Source organism: Schistocerca nitens, chromosome 11, assembly GCF_023898315.1.
Source record: "Schistocerca nitens isolate TAMUIC-IGC-003100 chromosome 11, iqSchNite1.1, whole genome shotgun sequence".
In the NCBI taxonomy this organism is placed as follows: domain Eukaryota; kingdom Metazoa; phylum Arthropoda; class Insecta; order Orthoptera; family Acrididae; genus Schistocerca; species Schistocerca nitens.
The window spans coordinates 71,188,041-71,209,109 of NC_064624.1; the positions used below are offsets into that span (position 1 = coordinate 71,188,041).

Consider the following 21,069-nt stretch of genomic DNA (forward strand, 5'->3'; position numbering starts at 1 on the left):
TCCCTCCACGTTTCCACTGCACTATCACGTCGGAAACAGTGGACCTAAGTACGTTTAGGAGTGTGGAAATCTGACCAAGTTAGAAGTCTGTGGGTTCTGCAGAGTGCCCCATTCTGCTCTCTCATGATGTCTGATGACTACCGAGTTCACTGATATGGAGTACCTAGCAGTAGGTAACAGCACAATGCACCTCATATGAAAAACCGATGTTTTTGGGGGTGTTTGATCAAAAGTATCCACATTGTGTATGTAAAGAAATGGGGAAGGATGTAGGAATAGGAAAAAAAAATTTTAAATTTAGACACTATCTCTTAAAAGTTAATGTATGAAATAGTAATGATGATAATAATGTAATCTGGAAACATCTCCCATAATTATCAGTGTGAGGAGATTAGCAATAGTCATAGGTATCTGATTGTCAGTAGACTTCACAGAAGTAATCTGCAGTAGCAGCTTCTGCTTTTTAATACGCTATGTGTCACATTCTGCAACCCTCTAGACAATATGGTTTGTGGAATACAATGAGTACATCCAAGAATGAGTGAATGAATGAATAACTAACCAACCTTCCCACCCTCTCTCTGACCAGGATATAGGCTACAGTATGATTTCACACTGAAAGAGAAATTAAATTTGTGAATGAAATAAAAAAATTGAAGAAATAAATTTAGCACCAGAGTAAGATTACCCTATTTTACTGAAAGGGAAGTGATAGCTGTGTAACTAGAACATGTGTAGGTTCCAAAAAGGTTATATCCTGGACACGAATAAAGATACAAATGTAGGATAACTTTATGTTCAGATGTATAGCTATAAAGCTTTTATTTGCAGAAGAACCATTCAATTTATCATGAGTACTTCTATATGCATGCATGTGTAATGGGGTACTTTTCACAATTTGGTTTAAGTTCAGTGTTTTCATTCACTTTTGACAAAAGTTCACTATTCCTTCAACTGGACACGCAACAAACATTGAGGCAATAGACTTGTAACATACTTATTGAAACACATTTGGAGTTCTTGTGCTCGAAGTTGTTTTTTCTTTTATTTAGTGAACCTTAAGTTACTGCATGGCAAGGCAAATAGATGGAGCCTTCCACAAACCCCGACAAAAAAATGACATACTGTGAGATCAGACAAAATTCAGGGTCGGCAGGTGAATGTTAATATAGTTACCTTAATTCAACTTACTGTGAGAGATGAGAGATGACTCAGTCTTTCTTGTTATTGTGAAATAGTTTGTTTAATCTGACACGTTTCTCATTAGGTGATCATCTTCGGGTTTGCTGACTGCATTTCTTGATTATCCTTTATGTTAAAGGTTTTCTGCTAGGCTCCAGTAACAAACTTGTTTTAGTGCTATTGTAGGTGTCCACATTCTGATTGCTTCTTCATATTTATTCATTGTATACTGGCTGTTTATAATTGGCTACCTGAATTTATCTGCAGTTGTATTAATCCCTCGCCTGCTGTGAAATGTATGAAAGCACATTCTTTCATTTGGAGAGAACACTGTCCTCATTGTGACCATGTTGTTTATTTCCTATTTATGGTACTACACAATTCTTTGTCATTTATATGCCTATAAAATAACACCACTTCATGTAATAATTCCTATAGCTTTCATGTCGAGCTGTACTCCTGAATTTCCTCTGTGGATGAAACTGATGGGACATTTATCGACTTTGATGTTCCATGCAGTGAGCTATCTCAAGAGAATGGTATAATATTGAATGCTGCAGTTGTGAAAAAAAAATACATTTAATAGCAGTTCAGATAGATATTTCTTCAGTTCTTTCCTTTGCCAGTTTCATCAATAAAAATCAGACGATTTTTTACATTTTTCTCTGGTACTTTGCCCAACTGTATGTGCCCAAGGGGTGAAAGGTATTTCAGGCATTTAATTTTGAAGTATCAAGTAGGAAATTTGTTTTCAAATAAATCAATGTTTCTATAGTTACTTACACAGCTAAAAAGAAAGTGCTGAAATGAAGTGTTAATTTTTACCTATAATTTTCTTCCATAACTGCTACATTTATGTAGTGTCTCTTTTTGATAATACTACTTCGAAGTATTGTTTGGAACATTCAGATGTTAGTGGGTGTTAATACAATTTTATTTATTTACTATTTCATCAGTTTTAAATCACCGGTAATTCTTTGTACTATTTCAGGTGGCAGCCTCAATAAGGAAAGCATCTGATAGTTTAAGGTACGTTTTTATTATTCACTGCAGAATTTTTCGAGCAGTATAAATTTTTAGTTACTCCATGTGAAAGGAAAGCAAACAATAACCCCCAGGGACCAAAATACCATAAGTTATTTTTAAAAAGTTCTGTTTTTGGAGTTCTATTTTTTCTTTATATTAACCATTTGCAGTAGATACATACAGTATATACTGACTACAGCAACATTATGCATGTTATGGGAGAAAACACTACTATATCTACTATTCTGTTATTGCAGAAGATTAAAAAGATGCTTTAAAATATTACAAGGTATAGCAGTCCCATTTATAACAGTGGTTTGCAATAACTGCACAAACAAAACAAAAAAGCCGTTTATGATTAACTGTCAATCCAAGCTTTCCAATAATGAGAGTAGATGCAAGGTGAAGCATTAATTTTATGTTCTTAAAACATATCAGTTTCTCAGATTTACTGATCACCCAAGAATGTTGTTTACTGCTGGCCCCACGATGCCACATGTCACCTTTTGTTTTGTGGGTTTGACTTGGCAGAAGTTGTAAATAAATACTAGTTTTGTCCACATTGCTGGCGTAAGATACAGGAAACTTTTGTCACTTGGTCAAATTCATGCAACCAATGTTTTCCCCCTTCTTCATGAACTTTATTCATTTCATTGCCTATCACTGAGCATGAAATTAGGCTTCTATTTTGGAACTTACACAGCCAACAAACAAAACAATTGAAGTCTGTTTTGAATGTCTAAATTTTCTGCAGTCTAATTTGTTGTTCACTGAATTAGATTTCCACTTACAGGTACATTGCAGGTGCACATGTAGCTGAAGCACTGTAAAAGTAAAAGTTCAGCATCTTCATATACAGGGTGTTACGAAAAGGTACAGCCAAACTTTCATGAAACATTCCTCATACACAAAGAAAGAAAATATGTTATGTGGACATGTGTCCGGAAACGCTTACTTTCCATGTTAGAGCTCATTTTATTACTTCTCTTCAAATCACATTAATCATGGAATGGAAACACACAGCAACAAAATGTACCAGCGTGACATCAAACACCTTGTTACAGGAAATGTTCAAAATGTCCTCCATTAGCAAGGATACACGTATCCACCCTCCGTCGCATGGAATCCCTAATGCGCTGATGCAGCCCTGGAGAACAGCGTATTGTTTCACAGCCGTCCACAATACGAGCACGAAGAGTCTCTACATTTGGTACCGGGGTTGCGTAGACAAGAGCTTTCAAATGCCCCCATAAATGAAAGCCAAGGGGGTTGAGGTCAGGAGAGGGTGGAGGTCATGGAATTGGTCCGCCTCTACCAATCCATCAGTCACCGAATCTGTTGTTGAGAAGCATACAAACACTTCCAAAGAAATGTGAAGGAGCTCCATCGTACATGAACCACATGTTTTGTCGTACTTGTAAAGGCACATGTTCTAGCAGCACAGGTAGAGTATCCCGTAAGAAATGATGATAACGTGCTCCATTGAGCGTAGGTGGACGAAACTAAAATGAGCTCTAACATGGAAATTAAACGTTTCCAGACACATGTCCACAAAACATCTTTTCTTTATTTGTGTGTGAGGAATGTTCCCTGAAAGTTTGGCTGTACCTTTTTGTAACACCCTGTATAACACTGTGAAGTCACTCCAGGATGCACCTGGAACACAGAGCAGCAGAATTAAGAACATTTCATTTAAGTAGTGTAGATAATGTAGATTTGCTGAGTCTAAACCTTCTTCCAATTGTGCTTTTTTTCAATACACCATATTCTGCTTCCTGCAGAATTTTTAGTTTCACTTGCTTATCTATGCTTTGTGCTTCCTACAGCATGACAACCCTTTCACTTCTTGGAACTCAGTGTTACTACTACTGGCTCTATTTAAAGAATATAAAAGCACATCTCACCATGGAATTGCACTTGTGGATGGAATCTAGTTTTTCACGCTGTTTGTGTCACAATTGTTTTCCTTGTTGATGGTGATTGTTGAGCAATGTTATGCACAAAGGTCAGCTAGAGAAACATTAGGAAAAAAGAAAAACATAGACAATTCAGGTTTAATGAAAAATGTAATGATGCTACAGGCTAAAACACAGTTTGGAATTCATGCTGACGGAAATTTGTTAACCAGTAAAACATTGTACAATATCATGTACATCACTGTCAGTACCGATATTCTGCTGGTGTTAACCAAGTGTTCACCTTAATTGAGTTCATGTTAAGCCTGATGTTTGAAATATACATGATGGTTCATTATTATTGATAAGTAAAAATATTACAAAGCAGTTATGTTAGTAACACATTCTATAAAACAGCTGGTTTGTGTGTCTGTTCTTTAATAAAAGAGTGTACTTCTTTTATACAGAAGTGCAGGTGAGGTGTCAGCAGCTGTATAGTGCTAACTATTGTAATGGAAAATGACGTGGAAGTCATACAAATTCAATGTGATAGGTACAGGCTAATGTCCTACCATGTAGAACAAGTGAGAGGAAAGGGTGAGTGCTTATATATCCAAAACCTGGAGTCAAGTTTCAGCCCCTTCAGATTAATGAATGTTGGGGTGAACAACTCTTTGATTACTGTGTCAGCATTGTGGATTGGGAAACAAGCTTGTTGTATTCACAGTTTACAGGCCACCATCATGTTCTTAAATTTCATAAAGCAGCTGTAGTCAGCTTTAGTAAGGTCATGAAGACTTAACTGGTGAGTCATCTTTTGTGACTTGTGAGAAGGTAACCAAGGACACCTAGAATCCCCTATGTCTGAATATGGGAAATCTAACACAGTACAATTCCCCAAAAGGACTTAGTGCACACATTGCAAATTTTGTTGATTTGGGAGCAAAACTGATAGTGAATTATCTGGCCATGACAGTAAAATGAATATTGATCAGTTGTGCTCAGATCATTGGAGGAAACTATTGTCATCACAGAATTAGAGGGAAATTACAGGACAAATGTTATCAGTAGGTATATAAGGGGCGCAGTGTGGATGGACAGTTAAACTTTGTTTTAATAATTTTCCTAGTATTCTTATTCTGTAAACCACCACAATACTGACTGGAAGTGAGAGCAAGAGATGAATAACTCCTTGGACTTGATTATGTTATGCAAGGTAGAGAGAGCTCTACCTACTTCAGAAGACAACAAACTGTGATAGTGAAATATTCTGCTATACTGTCTGTAGTGCACAATCAGATCTTCCTTTGTGCTCAGTAAAGCTATTTTTTCCTGTCACAAGATGTTCTCATCCCAAATTGTAACTATGCCTTTTTGGTGTTTGAACTGTAGTAGCCACTTGACCTGTTGTGTAGGAAGGCTGGACTGATGAGGTTCCAAAATCATTTTTAGGAAAAAATTCAATTCTGCATTTACTGTGTATATCCATGGTAAACATTTACCATTTTTTACCTAGTAAATGCTCACAGACGAGTGTGACTGCTGTGTCTAGATTTAAACCTGTTCCTTGCGAAGCACTGTGAAATAAGAGAATAATATCTCTGCTTAGGCCTATATGATAAGCATCACACGCCCTTCAGCAATGTTCTGAGGTGAGTCACACAGTTGTTTTGAAAGCATTGGATTTCTGCGGTATCCTATCAATGGATTCTCTGGTATCATAGCAATGGACCGACTGCTGTTCCTACAATTGAACCAATGTGATGATTCCATTTGGTATCTCCACATATTGCTACACTCAAGAACATATGAGAGTAGTGATAGGATACTTTGTCTCTCCTTTTTGTGAAATACACTATTTTTAGTCGTAATGTTTGAAGCTAGCTGGCAATCCTTGCACTACTTCAAAATTTTATCTAGGTACAAGTTGATACATTCTTTTAAGTTCTTTATATTTGACGGAACTAGTAATTATATGTGCCTGTACAGTTGTGGATAGTTTTGCCTTTTATCTGTCTTGGCTATGAAACTGAGTCAACAATACTGTTCATTATAGTTTACCTACATTTCTATATTCTTATTTATAATAACTTCTACTGGTGCATTACCCTTCTTTTCTCTGTATTCATCTGACCAGAAATGTTGTTCTTCCTCCCATGCACCAAACTAATTCCCACCAAATCAATCTTCGACTTATCCATTTCTCATTTCATGTTCTCTGATTCACCTAATCAATAAAGGGACTTCACATTCCACACTCTGACTTGTAGCAATATTGTTTCTTTCACCTGATAATATTCACGAGTCTAGCCCCCTCCCAGAGATCTTATTGGGAGGCTATATTGCTACTGGAATATTTTACCCAATTGGATGTTATGATCATTAAACTATACAGCAGACCAGCATGTGGTTATAACAGGTGTAGTTCCCCTTGCTTTTAGCTGTTCGCAGTACTAACATAGCAAGGTCATGTTGGCTAATGGTACAAGACCAATTGTATAATCATCCAAACCATTCTGCATTTACATCTACATAGATACCCTGCAAGCTAGCATATGGTAGGTATGGTGGTGGCTGGTACCTTTACTGCTAGAAAGACCTGCCATCCATCTTCATTAACCACGTGTGGACCCTCCCTAGATATCCTTCCATTGCAGTTTTATGTACTTTATGTGTCTGTTTTGTTAAGGTATGCATGTCACTTCACTTTGCCAAGATAAATGTTTCATATGGTAAATGGGTGCCACACAACTGAAACATGTGAAATAATTTAGCTATTACCAAAAAGTCACAAAATTAGGAAATCGTGACATTGTGCCATGGAGATGCTGATAGACTTTTTAATTGTACACTTAATATCATATATTCTCACTACATACTTTAGTAAGTTATTGGTTATCATAAGTTATTGTTTGGAAGTTACACAGGAATTAGGATTGGCTGGTAGAAATGAGGCAACATATACTTGAGGAAAATTATGAATAACTAAAATGGTAAGCTGCAGTTAAAATATATAATATTAAACTCAAGTTCATAAGGGTTAACAGTATGTGTAATTGCTCTTGTAATCAGCTTTGAGATGATGCCATAAGTCCCAAATATCACAAGCTTTGTTGTACTGTGTCATTTAAGGGACAAGAACTCCATGAGAAATACCAGAAAGCTGCATATGAATCAGGAACATAAGTGTTGCAACAGTTGTACCAACTTGAACCATGACTGTCCAGCAATAGACTAGGATACCTGCATGTCACTCACTTTTGTTATGGGAAGGTTGTTCCATTGTGACATCTTGGTATATTCAGTGTTGGAACTTTCACTAGCAAATTCTTCAAGAACACATTTGATGGGGGTACTTGGGGGTTGTGGCAGCTGATGGGGGTGTTACTTAATGTTCTACTCTATCCCAACAGAACAAGATAGAAAATATTTGAAACTTAAAGCCACCACCATACTCATTGGAGAAAAAACATAAATGAAATAACAACTGTCAAAATAATGAGACTTGATGCTTCCAGAGCATCAGGTACAAATACCGTATCCCATGAATCACAAGTGGACTCAGCCCCTAGATGCAAACATTGATGGTTTTGTGTTGGAACCACCAAGTTCCACAGTGAAAACCCTAAAATTGTCATCTCCCTAATCAATTGTAGTAATGACACAAAAGCTTATCATTGATTTAATTACTCCTATACTGCAATGGAACATTCATAGTTTGATAGCACATATGAATTAAATGAAACTTTTTATTTGTAGACGGTCACAGTATTTCACATGAGTCACTCTGTAAATGTTTCAATACTCCCATGCTGTCAGGGCACAGTATCTGACTGGTTGCCACTGTGAGTAAAGGATTGCTGAATGGACAACCTTTTTTTTTTTGCTGTGTGTGAGGCATAAGTGAGGACTGAGATCAGACACTAGCTGTATGAATTCCTAGGGGAGTTACTCAATGATAACAATAGATTTTGTTTTGATTTGCCAAGATCCTCTTTGCAAGAAGCATTGCTAATATTGTCCTAAAATTTTGCCAGCCATTTCATTTGTAGGAGATATTAATGTCAGTAATATGCAGGTGTAATGCCAGCATCTCCTGGTGGGTTGTGAGATGAGCTATGTCTTCTAAATACAAGTGCTAAAATTTACTGCAGCACAGTTATTTGTTTGCTCACAACTAATCTCTAATCCTGCTTAATTATAATTGTATCCTACACACATACGCATGTCAAAAGGAGGTCACTGAGGTGGGTACCACATAGAACAAACACAGAATTGTTTTACCATCTGCTGATATTCAAAATTGCTTACATCTTGCCAGACTATGATTATTGCAAGGTAGATTCACCACACTGTTGGTGCACTGGCCCTGTTGTGGAAGTAAGTGTCAACCCACTGTATTCACCATCTGCAAAGCTTGGTGATAGTTGCAATGTTGTTCGTCGACAGTGAATATTTAGCACAGAACAGCTGTCTGCATCGTTTCTTTTGTGATCTGGGTCAACAAAAATAAGAGTAGCAATGAGGAGGAAAAATGGTTCAAATGGCTCTGAGCACTATGGGACTTACCATCTTAGGTCATCAGTTCCCTAGAACTTAGAACTACTTAAACTTCACTAACCTAAGGACATCACACAACACCCAGCCATCACGAGGCAGAGAAAATCCCTGATCCCACCGGGAATCGAACCCGGGAACCCGGGCGTGGGAAGCGAGAACGCTACCGCCCGACCACGAGATGCGGGCAATGAGGAGGATTTATTATTGTTGTGATAGCCCATAAAACTCCTGTATCAGGCAGGAACAAACCTAAACACCAGAGGGTAGAAAAGGAGGCAACACAGACAGTGTTGATGTAATGCCACAAGAAACCTAGATATGACTTATTATTTTCAAGTAGTGCCACATAACAGCTGAACTAGTCGGAAAATTTCAGCTTTATGTGAGAAAGCAATCATGCCTCTTCTACTGAACCCAGGGGAAAATGATACATTGCACAATAATTACCGCAAGGTGGCCCTCACCAACAGTAAGCCAAATGACAAGAAAAATTCTATCAGCAAGTGCCATACCTGGTCTGTAGAATCCAAGAAACTGAGCACTCACATCCAGTGTACATTTGAAGGATATTGCTCCATCCTGAGAAAGTGAATGGCTGTAATACACTGCCTTTCCCTAATCAGATAATATGTTGGAACAGTGTGTAATTGTGGCTGTGTCGTCCTTGTATATGTGTTGATAGGAGTGTTTGGGCAAAGGTAGTGCCTGCCATCTATGTCACCTGTAAGCTTTGAAAGTGGGAGGTTTTTCCAGCCACTTTGATAATGGGCACACCAGGCATCTACTCTTATAATATGGCCTATGTGGAAGCAACTGTGTAAGTAATATACCTACATAGGGCATACCGAAAAGGTGTTTCTTTTAAAAAGAATTCAGCATACAGTACTGTAGTCAGTGGGATATAATATTCTACATTAACTTAGTGTCTGGAGAATTTACACAGAAGCCCATTTTACTGAGAGTTTCTCTTAAAGAACGTTTTCTGGTGTATGGCATGATTGACACAGTGTATAAGTGTTCTACGCAATGTAGTGATTAACTGCAAAGGTTTTTATTAATCACATAGAAAATAACTTTTACTGTAGTCTGATTAAAACTACTTGATAGCTGATGTGTGTCACTTGCCACTGCAATATTGCTAAATCCACTACCAGCTACATTGCTTGGTTATTGGCAACACACAAACACAGCTGATTTTTAGTGACCTATGACTAAAATGTGGCAGATGACAGGTTTTGTAGCATTGAAACAAACTCGTGTTCTAACTTTACCACAACTATGTGATCTGCAGTATATCTGAGAAAACAACAATCAACAATCTGCAGCACAATTGAGATCATGATCATTTTGTTCAGAGCTTTTAAGGCTAACCTGTATGACCAAACTGAAGACCGAAATATTAATTAGTATGTTTCTTTGCACAGCCATCTTCTGCTGCAAAGTTTCAGTTTTTGATGAAAGCAAACTGTAATTTCTCACTGTCATTGGTTACTTGAAACCATATATCCATCAAAAAGCAAAACAGTCAAACGCAGCAATCAGGATAGAATAATAGCGCAGGAGTATGTGCATGCTCCTACCCACCCATAGCCATATCCACACTTAAATGACCTCATTGGGAAGCTCAAAGATGTCCATTTTCATTGTGATGGAATGGGGTAGCTGCAGGTGGAATGATTGGACCCAGATGTCACACGGAAAGACCATGCACCTACTGCAATTACTTGCTCTCAGAAGACTATGGTAGGATTCACTGTACATGATTCATGCTGATGTCACCATTGATACCTTTGTTTGATTCACTCAAGGATGTTTTGGAACTCCAGGGGACCAGATATTGAGTAGTTGTAAAGATAATTTTGAATGGGAGGCAGTAACTTTATTGGCATCCTCCCTGCCAGACAGTATGTCAGTTAGAAAGGGCTACACATAAGCTGTGCTGCTAACTATACATATGTAATGTTGTAATAATTTGTGTGTCATTCACATTTGTTCATCAGTGTGGAAATTTATGTATGTGTTCCTTCATTTATTGACCTGACATTACTTCTTATGTATGGACAGGTGTTGTCCACATGGTTGACGGCCATACCACCTAGCCAATAAGAAATGTGATGTTGGTGGTAGTTTGTGATTAATTTTGTGTCAAATAAAATGCCATGCTTTATTGCTTTCAGAAATAAATTGATAATTGGTGGTTTTAAGAATTTCTACCCAAAGCCTAGTGTCCTCCAAAACACAGAAAAATCCAATATGGAGAGAGTGATTGGTTTTTATTTGAAAATCATAGATTACTCTTATTTCTTGTTTCCCTTTATCTTTTGGTGGATATTTTTATGTCAAAAGCTAGAGGATATTATTTCTAATAAATGTAATAATTTGGTGTAAAAGATTGTAGAACAGTATTTCAAAAACACTGCAAGACTTTTAATAATAGAATCTACTAGAGAATAAGGGAACCTAGTCAGCACTGAATGAGACAGGGCGTTATTCAATTTCCTGTGATCATTTGCTTTATAAAAATGTTTCATATTAGGAAAATTCTATCATTCTGGTAGAATGTCATGACAATTTTGAATCACTTACATTTACTGAATAAGTTATCTGTGATGGCCATACATTTTTCTTTTGGTTTATAGGCCCCGATTTTGTGGATGGTGAAATATTATTTTGTATTGTGTAAATCTACATTTCACACGTCTTTCCTCCTTCCTCAGTTTCATTCAAAGTGCTGGTGAAAGCTGTGACATTTCATATCAAGAAACATTACATCAAGGAGTAGTCAATGACAAGCTGGAGATACATGCAGAGGAGTCAACAGATTTCAGTGTGTCTCACGACTATACCAAAATACAGACTTCTCAAGAAGATGGCTTATGTGGCACAAGATTAAGTTGTAGCATCAGGGAAAAGGAATTCCATACGTTTAACTGTAGTTTCTGCCTACAGAGCTTCCCTTCAAAATACAGACTCATAATGCATATTTTCATCCACATTGACGGTGTGCAGGCACCTGCATTTGTGTGTAAGTCATGTGGTGAGGTATTTCCCACTGATGACTGCTTGAAAGAACATTTGAGAATGAGGGAGGGTGACCAAGCATTATCTGCTACCAACAGTGAGAAACTTGAATGCAGTGATCATGAAAACAATATCTCCTTCGAGTGTGTACAAGAAGGAATTGTGGAACAGATTGAGGAGCACCCTTCGTGCAAGGTATACAGGAAAACTTTTAAAAAATCCTTTAAAGACATAAGTAATACACATAGTGTGAAAGTAGCTGATGAGAAACTCGAAAGATGTAATGACTGTGGAATTTTATGTAAAAGTGACCATGTTCATGTCCACACTGTGCTAAGTGCAAAGAGACATCACAAATGCGATGTTTGTGGTAAAATGTTGACTCAGTTACGCAATCTTAAACAAAGATTAATACACACTGGAGAGAGACCCCACGAATGCGATGTTTGTGAGAAATCGTTTACTGAAAGAGGCAATCTGAAGAAACACAAGTTAATACACACTGGACAGAGACCACACAAATGCGGTATCTGTGGAAAATCATTTACTCGCTCGGGCCATCTGAAGGCCCATAGTTTAATACACACAGGAAAGAGACCACACAAATGCGATGTGTGTGCAAAATCGTTTACTGAAAGGGGCAATCTTAAGAAACATGAATTAATACACACTGGACAGAGACCACACAAATGCGATGTCTGTGGAAAATCATTTACTCGGTCGGACCATCTCAAGAACCATGTTTTAATACACAAAGGAGAGAGACCACACAAATGCGATGTGTGTGCAAAATCGTTTACTGAAAGGGGCAGTCTCAAGAAACACGAACTAATACACACTGGAAAGAGTCCACACAAATGCGATGTCTGTGGAAAATCATTTACTCGGTTGGGCCATCTCAAGAACCATGAATTAATACACACTGGACAGAGACAACACAAATGCGATGTCTGTGGAAAATCATTTACTCGGTCGGACCATCTCAAGAACCACGTTTTAATACACAAAGGAAAGAGACCACACAAATGCGATGTTTGTGCAAAATCGTTTACTGAAAGGGGCAGTCTCAAGAAACACGAATTAATACACACTGGAAAGAGTCCACACAAATGCGATATCTGTGGAAAATCATTTACTCGGTTGGGCCATCTCAAGAACCACATTGTAATACACACAGGAGAGAGGCCCCACAAATGTGATACTTGCGGTAAACTATTTAATGTATTGAGTAATCTCAAGGCCCACAAGTTAACACACAGTTGAAAGAGACCCTACAAATGTAGTATTTGTGGAAAATCTTTTACTCATTGGGGCAGTCACAGGAAACACAAATTAATACACACTGCATAGAGACCACTCAAAGTATTGTTGAGGTCTGTAGACCTACACATGTTCATAGAAGACCACACGTGTTTTATGAAAATTGTTCGCATGTGCTACAGAGAGGTCACAAAAAATATGACAAATCCATTTCCGCAGCTTCACATTCGAAGAAGCTACATACAAAATACAACATATGAAGCACACAATTGTAATTTTTTGTTGGAAATGCTCCATGCTTCAATGATCGGGCTACCCGAAATTTGTACATTGAGATATATCTTTTACACGTTTGAGAAGAAGTTCTGTGAAGTTATCAGGACACCATATTCTTCAGGAGAATGTGCCAGTATACTGCTAATTATTTGAAAGAAACTGCCATTTCAATCTTCGTGAAGCTGTATCCACTACCCAGGCGACAGCAGAAATGTTTATTACACATTCATAATGTACGATATTTATCTCAAGAATGGACTGAGATACAAAATTCTCTTGATTATGCAAACATATTATTGAGGTATGCCTCCTTAACAGTAACGCCATTTGTGTGATCAATAATCTGCATCCATTAGGAAATAACTGATGGTGGCAAGTATGCAGAGATAAGGGAAAAATTACAATCATCTATGTAGTAGCGTTTCGATTCACCTACAGACCGCAATACAACAGTGCATCTCTATGGTATGGACTCATTAGTTCTTCATTAGTTTTTCAGTTGTAAATTGGACTATAAGTCTACGCACACCTCACACCTTTCCCATTAATTGTAGGCTATCGGTTTGTTGCTGTCTAGTTGGTGTGCAATAGCATCCCAGATTCATTTCATCATGATCTATTGAGGTGAGCTGGGTGGGAAAGACAACAGTGTGAACCATCATGCTGCTCGAACCATTGCAGTGTGATTCTCACCTTGTAATTTGGACAGTTATCCTGCTGTAAGATGTTGTCACTCTGTAAATACATCAAGCATTAAGTGATAAGGTTGCAATAATGTTCATGTTCTCCACATCTGTCATGGTGCTTTCAGTTATCCCCAGCTGTTTTCTTGCCATCTCATATGAATATCCCCCATAGCATGACACTGCCTTCATCTTCCTGCACCTGTTGTGTGGTGCACGTATGAAACAACTATTCATCTGGATAATGACATCTGAGCACAACCCTTGACCTGGTCTGAAAGAAATGTCATTTATCCCAACATGTGACACTTCCTTATTGGTGTGCAGTCCAATCTCGAATATCCTATTTGTATTGCTATTGTAACTGACAACATTGTTAGATCAACATGGGAATACAAAGCTGTTATATAACTTGGGGCCTCATGTTAACAGTGTCTGCTTAATAGCTTGAAACTCTTGAGCCTGCTCAAGCATTTTCTCCTGTCTCCACAGATTGCCATCTATCCCATATTACAGAGCAGCTAGGTTCTGATCTGCTTGTTCTAGATATTGCATGGGCATCCTACAACCTTTGTCAACTTGTGGTTTCACCATCTTTCAACAATGTTCCATAGAGGTTCACGATAGAGGCATGTCCACAGCCAACCACATTCGCTGCTTCTGAGATGCACTTGCCCAGGCACCAGGCAAAACCATCTGCTCTTTGGCAAAGTTATTTATGCCATTTTTTCACATACTGTCACTAGAACGATAACCACAAATTTCTGGTTGTATAGTTTCATTACTACATGACATAACCACAATGCCACTGGGTAGCAAACACTCCTCTTACGGAAGTGGGTATAATGATTTGGATCAACAGTGTATCTTCACAAAAAAGGGTATTTTGGTAAATTGTTTAGTAATTCAATTTTTCTTCTTTTTTAAATTTTATGTCAATACACCATAGCCAGTTCAAGTGCCGTATTTCTTGTGAAAAATTTTTTGTATTACTAAGCTCTGTACATAATTCTGAGTTAATGAAGATTAATTTTATGCATCAAATCTTTTAATTATTTGTCTGTTTTTAAATATCATGCAACTACTGTACAAACATCAGATTGTAATTCCAATTTTTTTGTAGAAACATAAGGACAGTTTAAAGAGCTCAGTGTGATTTCTAGGTTATGAATTTAATCCAAATGCATAATTTTTATTGTAATAAATTAATTTATCAAATGTACTTTCTTTCTAATTGCTTTGTTTTAATTTGATTTTTTAGTTGTCTTTTATCTCCTTTAAACATGATTTCATAGTGTGTATTTTCCTTAATTTCTCTGAGTAAATGTGAGGTTTTCAGAAATCTTTACCAATGCTTTGCTTTATACTTAATAATGTTTGTTTTTGGTCAGTTTTTTTCGATTTACTACCAATTTCTTATTGGTGTAAGGTATTTTGCTTATTAAGTTTTGTCATACTTTTAATAACTTGAGACAGTTGTTTTTAAGTGATAGGCCTTTTTGAGTTTTGCAACACTTTAAGCTGTGTGGCTTTTTACCGAAATGAGAATGTATTTGTCATTATGGTTCTTGCAACATAATAGTGTGCTGCGATATGGGCTATAATACTGCTGTGGCTTTTAAATATTTAGGGAATGCTGATCTAGTTGCAGTTTGTGGGCTCCCATTCTTCACACACTTGATGAGATGTATTGGTTGTGACTTGGAATGAAATTGCATTGATTTTAAATTGTGTCATTCTCCTTATAGTAATGTTGTTACACTGTTCTGTCTAGCTACTTAGTTACATATTTCTACTACAGTTCCTGTTCGTACTGCGCTCTTTGTGGATGGTCTACTATAATCATAACGGAAAATATTTTGTTCTCTCAGTAACGCTTGCTGGGACAAAAATCATTACTATTATTATTCAAGTAAGAACAGAGCTCTGAATTCACAAACTTACAATACTGCTACTCTCATGAAGCTTAAATCCTGACTCGAAACTGTCCTATTTTAATAGTCTCATCACTGAAAATAAGCTTGTGTTGATTCTGAAGATTCTGTACAGAAATTAAGTAAAGTAACCCACAATGATATGTTAAAATCGGATATCAAATGACAAAGGGAATGAGAGATATTGACAATAGTACATTATTTTGACAAAGTGCCATTAATTGTTATAATGTGGTATTTATATGATAACACCAAAACATATGTCATTATTAGTAACTGTTTATTACTGCCATCATCATATGATGATGTTCCTGACCACTTTTAGACGTTTTGTACTGAAATATATCTGGTAAATGCCATAAAGGCTGCAAGGACTATCTTCACATTATCACCATTGCTCTGCCCCCAGTAGCTGAGTGGTCAGCGCAAAAGACTGTCAATCCTAAGGGCCCGAGTTCGCTTCCCGGCTGGGTCAGAGATTTTCCCCCCTCAGGGGTTGGGTGTTGTGTTGTCCTAATCATCATCATTTCATCCCCATCGACGTGCAAGTCGCTGAAGTGACGTCAAATCGAAAGACTTGCACCAGGTGACCAGTCTACCTGACAGGAGGCTCTAGTCACACCCCATTATATTACCATTCACTTCAAGCTAATATGGGTGGCATTGGCCATCAAAAAGTTCTAAGGAAAATCAGTTGATACGATAATTGTTACCTTCCACTCCTGTCCAAAATGGTTCTTTTCAAAACCTATACCGTTAGACATCTGTCAAAAGACTAACATTAGTGTTCACTTGAGGCCAAACTGAATCATAAATAAAGAATGTATGATTCTAAATATTGTTATAAGAAGAATTAGAGTACTTTTTGTTTGAAATTACTTGAGTGAATGAATGGAGGTTGTTGGAAGACGATACAGCTTTCATATAATGCAAAAAAAGCTACTTTTCACTAAAACATAAAATTGTGGAAATAGTTTGCAGGTTGATGCTACTTATTTGGATTTGTGTGTGTAAGTATTTGTGCTAATTAAATTTTTTATTGTTTAAGTTTAATGTGGCTACGTTTACTAAGGGGAAGTTAACTAGTGTGCCACATGTGACTGCAGGTGTAACTCTCTTACATTTATACCCTTAAATATGTACAAGTTGTAGGTATGCAGTTGCACATCGACATAGTTTCATATCTTAGGTTACAGTGTATGGCACATGAGATAGATGTATGTAATTCATACATTGTCTCATGAAGAACAGATTGAGACACACCAGTATCCGCCTGTGGTGGTTGCATTAGTTAACTCTATTCAGTTATACTCAGGTTAGTTGATTTTCAACAAATATTGCCTTATGGCATGTTATGGGACATTTCGTAAGTATTTGCATTGCTACGAATAATTATGAGTAGACTGATCCTTTCACATCAGAAGTATTAGATACATTAAGTCAGTGGTCGTTTTTGGGCCAGTGTTGACTATAATATCCATGAATATTGACGGAATACCTCTCTGCAAGCAACAACTCTTGCAAGATGTGCCACACTAAGCACTGTGATATTTTGTGTGTTCAAGAAATACACACAAACAACAAGCAGAGACGTCCTTCAGTTCCTGGAATAAAACTGGTTGCTGAAACACAACATGCACGGTATGGGAGCGCCATCCGTATAAGACCTGACCTTTAAGTCTGTAGTGTTCGTCAGTCAGAGGATAGCAATATTGAAATTATTATTGTTAAGTAACAGTAGAGTCACATCAGCATATAAACCTCCAGCAACAGATTTTTTCTTCGCCCCTACTGAACATTTTATTACAGGGAAAGCTTCTATTGTGGTATGTGATTTGAACATTCACAGCCATGTTTGGGGGGTACACTCAAGAGGACCAAAATGGTGAGGCTGTCCTCCTGTGGGCTGAAACTTTCCATCTCTCACAACTTCACGACAGCAAACTACCTCATTCTTTCTTCAGTGGACGCTGGCTATAATCCATATCTGCTTTTTGTTAGTGAAAGTATTTTTCGTACCTGCACTAAATCCGTCTGTAAGCCCATACCGAATACACATCGACGTATTGTGTGTCAAGTTCTCCCACAAGTAAGCCCTCAAGAAATCACTTTCAGATGAAGGTACAACTTCAAAACGGCTGATTGGCAGAAATTATCAAAGTTATTAAATGAGAAAATGGTAACTATAGCTCCTGTAATAGATCAATATAAAAATTTTGTTACCGTCGTTAATGCCTCCTCCTGAGCATCAATTCTAAGGTGATGCAGAATGAACTACAGTATATCAAGGGTATAACACCTGAAATGACCACTCTTGTTTAAGAGTACTACAGAAAGTTTGAAGAAGATCCTTTTAGTGCAGCCACATCAATTCCTGCACAGAATGCTCTCTCTTCAATATCTGAGGCAAACAGAGAAGAATGGATACAATTAATGGCAGACTGTGACATGAGAAAAAGTAGTCAAAAGGCCTGGAGGCTATTACATCGCCTGAGTAATGATAACACTCAGGTCAACACATATTTTAATATTAAACCAGACCAAATTGCTCAACAACTCCCTATTAATGGCAGATCAACTAAATCCAGAAATATAGAGAGGAAACAATTATTCAGGCAAACAGACCAAGAGAATAGTATCGTATTCCTTATTTATCTGTTGAAGAATTGAAATCAGCCCTGAATAAATGTAGATAGGGAAAAGCAGCATGAGTGGATGACATTAGAGCTGAACAACTCAAGAATTTTGGTTCCGCTAAAATGCTTTGGTTACTGCAATTTATGGGCAACTGTATTCGAGAGTGCAAGATCGCTAAAGTACGGCGAAAAATCAAGAGTAATTGCCATACCGAAACATGGCAAGGATAGGAAAGATACCAAAAATTATAGACCAGTCTCTTTACTCTGTCACCTCCACAAAATACTGAAGAGGCTCATTCTTCAGAGAATGATTAAAAAGGCGGAGCCTCTTGTAATACCACAGCAAACAGCTTTCAGAGAAGGGAAGAGCTGCACATCTCAGATATTAAACTTAACACAACATATCGAAGATGAATATGAGAAATGACACATTACAGGTGCTGTATTTATCTGTCTAGCCACAGCTTGTGATGCGATCATCCATTGGCTCCTTCTGAATAAAGTTTATGACATAACTAAAGACTTCACATGCAGGTGCAATATTAGAAACCTTCCCCAGAATTCCAGGTTTTACTGTGGAATTTTAGGGTAAGAAAAGTAGGTGGAGAACTCAGAAAAATGGGCTGCCACAAGGCAATGTGCTTGCACTGCTATTATTCAACATCTATACCAACGATCAACCTATCCCTGAAGGAGCTCGAAGCTTTATTTATGCTGATGACTGCACTATCACTACTCAGGCTGACTGTTTTGAGACCGTTGAAGATGCGCCATCAAAATCTTTGGAAGAATTCGCTGTTTACTATTATGGGAATTACTTGATACCTAATCCTGCCAAGACTCGTATCTGCGCTTTACACCTCAAGAATAAACAGGCAAATTGATCCTTAAAAATATCCTGGGGAGGTATCGTACTCGAACGTAATCCTACTCCCAAATATCTTTTAGTAACACTGGATCGCGCGTTAACATATAAAAAGCATTGCCTAAACACCAAACAGAAAGTGGCAGCCAGAAATAAAACAGTGCGACAATTGACACATACGTCATGTGTGCTAATCCATGCACTGTGAGCTCAAGTGCGCCTGCTCTATGTTGTTCCACTGCTGAATATGCATGTTCAGTATGGTACAAGTCCAGTCATGCCAGGAACGCAGATGAGGCTCTAAATGAGTCTTGCCAGATTATCACGGGTTGCTTAAGACCTATTCCTGTGGACAAACTCCATTGGCTCGCTGGCAAAGATCCTCCTGAAATGAGATGTCAGGTAGCTGCTAGATATGAGAAAAGTAAGGCCACAACGAAGAACGCCCATCCACTATATGAGGCAGAAATCAAGAGCGAGCTTCTTGACAACTACTGAGGCTCTCATCGAGAATCCATATGTGGCAAGGATCTCGTGATGGCGGGAGAAATGTCGGTATTTGGGAGAATGGATCGCTCCAAAGGAAGAACTTCCTCCTGGGTATTCGGAGAAGTGGTCGATATGGAGGTCTCTCAATAGATTACGGTCAAACACAACGAGATGCAAGACCAATCTGCTGTGTTCCTCATCACCAACCACCTGCACCATGCAAGACCTTATGAGAGATACACCAAATGCACTTGAAGTGTCCAATTTCTTGTCCTCTTTTGTGTATAATTATGTCAACACTTATATATATATATTTGACATTTTGGTACTTTGGAAATGACAAATAAATAAATAAGTAATGTAATAAAATTAACAGTAAGAAAAACTGTATCATTTGTTTTTAATGTCTAGAGAAAAGAAGATTATTCATATGTTAGTGGAGGAAACATGACAAGACAGCTTTTGGTACAGTGATATTAGCAACAAAATAAACCCAGCACTGCATCCTTTTTATGGTTAACTAGCTGGAATGCCACAAGTATAGCATTAACTCTCATCATTTTGCAGGTACGAAGATGCACAACCTACTTAATAGAAACACACTTTGATATTCCTTCTGACAAGAACAGGGAAAGTAAGGATATGGTGGAAAATATTAGTACTCAGTGTATGAAAATTTAGCTAACACTTAAAGGATGATTGATAGTAGCAACTTAGAGTTGTGCTTAAACAAAAAGAGAAACTAATGAAATCCTAGCATGAAACTGCATCAGCATCATTTTTGGGAATATAGGAGCTGCTGCAGTGCAGAACACCAGGTGGATTGTGGGCAAGATAGAGCTGATGGTTGCGTGATTGTTTGATGGCCAATTAAGAGTCATGAATATAGTCAGAGAAGTCAGCAGTTACTGCAGTGCTAGTTTATATTGGGCCCTCCAGGAAAGATGAAGTTGCCAGTCTCGATAGCAACAGGGATGGGTTGCCTGCTCTGTGACAGAGATAAAACACAAGTGAGGCTGTTGTAGATGGCACAAACCATGTTTGCTTTAGCACAAGTAAATAAAAAAAGACTCACAAGCATATCGGACTAAATCAACTTCACTGTACTAGCATATGCACCGAGCTATGATTGAGCACAGAAGGTAGAAGTGTAACGAAAAAAGAAAAGACAAAAATTATTAATATCTAGGGATCCTTGTTTGGACTAGCACACCAAGTTGTACGTTCTTAACCTTTCAC

The 21,069-nt window shown here is 37.7% G+C and overlaps 1 protein-coding gene across 1 annotated transcript in view; it reads left to right on the plus strand.

Annotated features, from left to right (window-relative positions):
- The window catches only part of LOC126212652 (zinc finger protein 628-like), a gene marked incomplete at its 5' end in the record, with an annotated part of 146,396 nt that overhangs the window by 55,311 nt on the left and 70,016 nt on the right, over positions 1-21,069 (plus strand). The window contains 2 exons of the mRNA XM_049940077.1: positions 11,673-11,879; positions 12,531-12,655. Of these exons, the coding sequence (XP_049796034.1) occupies positions 11,673-11,879; positions 12,531-12,655 (332 nt within the window). The remainder of the gene's footprint in view (positions 1-11,672; positions 11,880-12,530; positions 12,656-21,069) is intronic.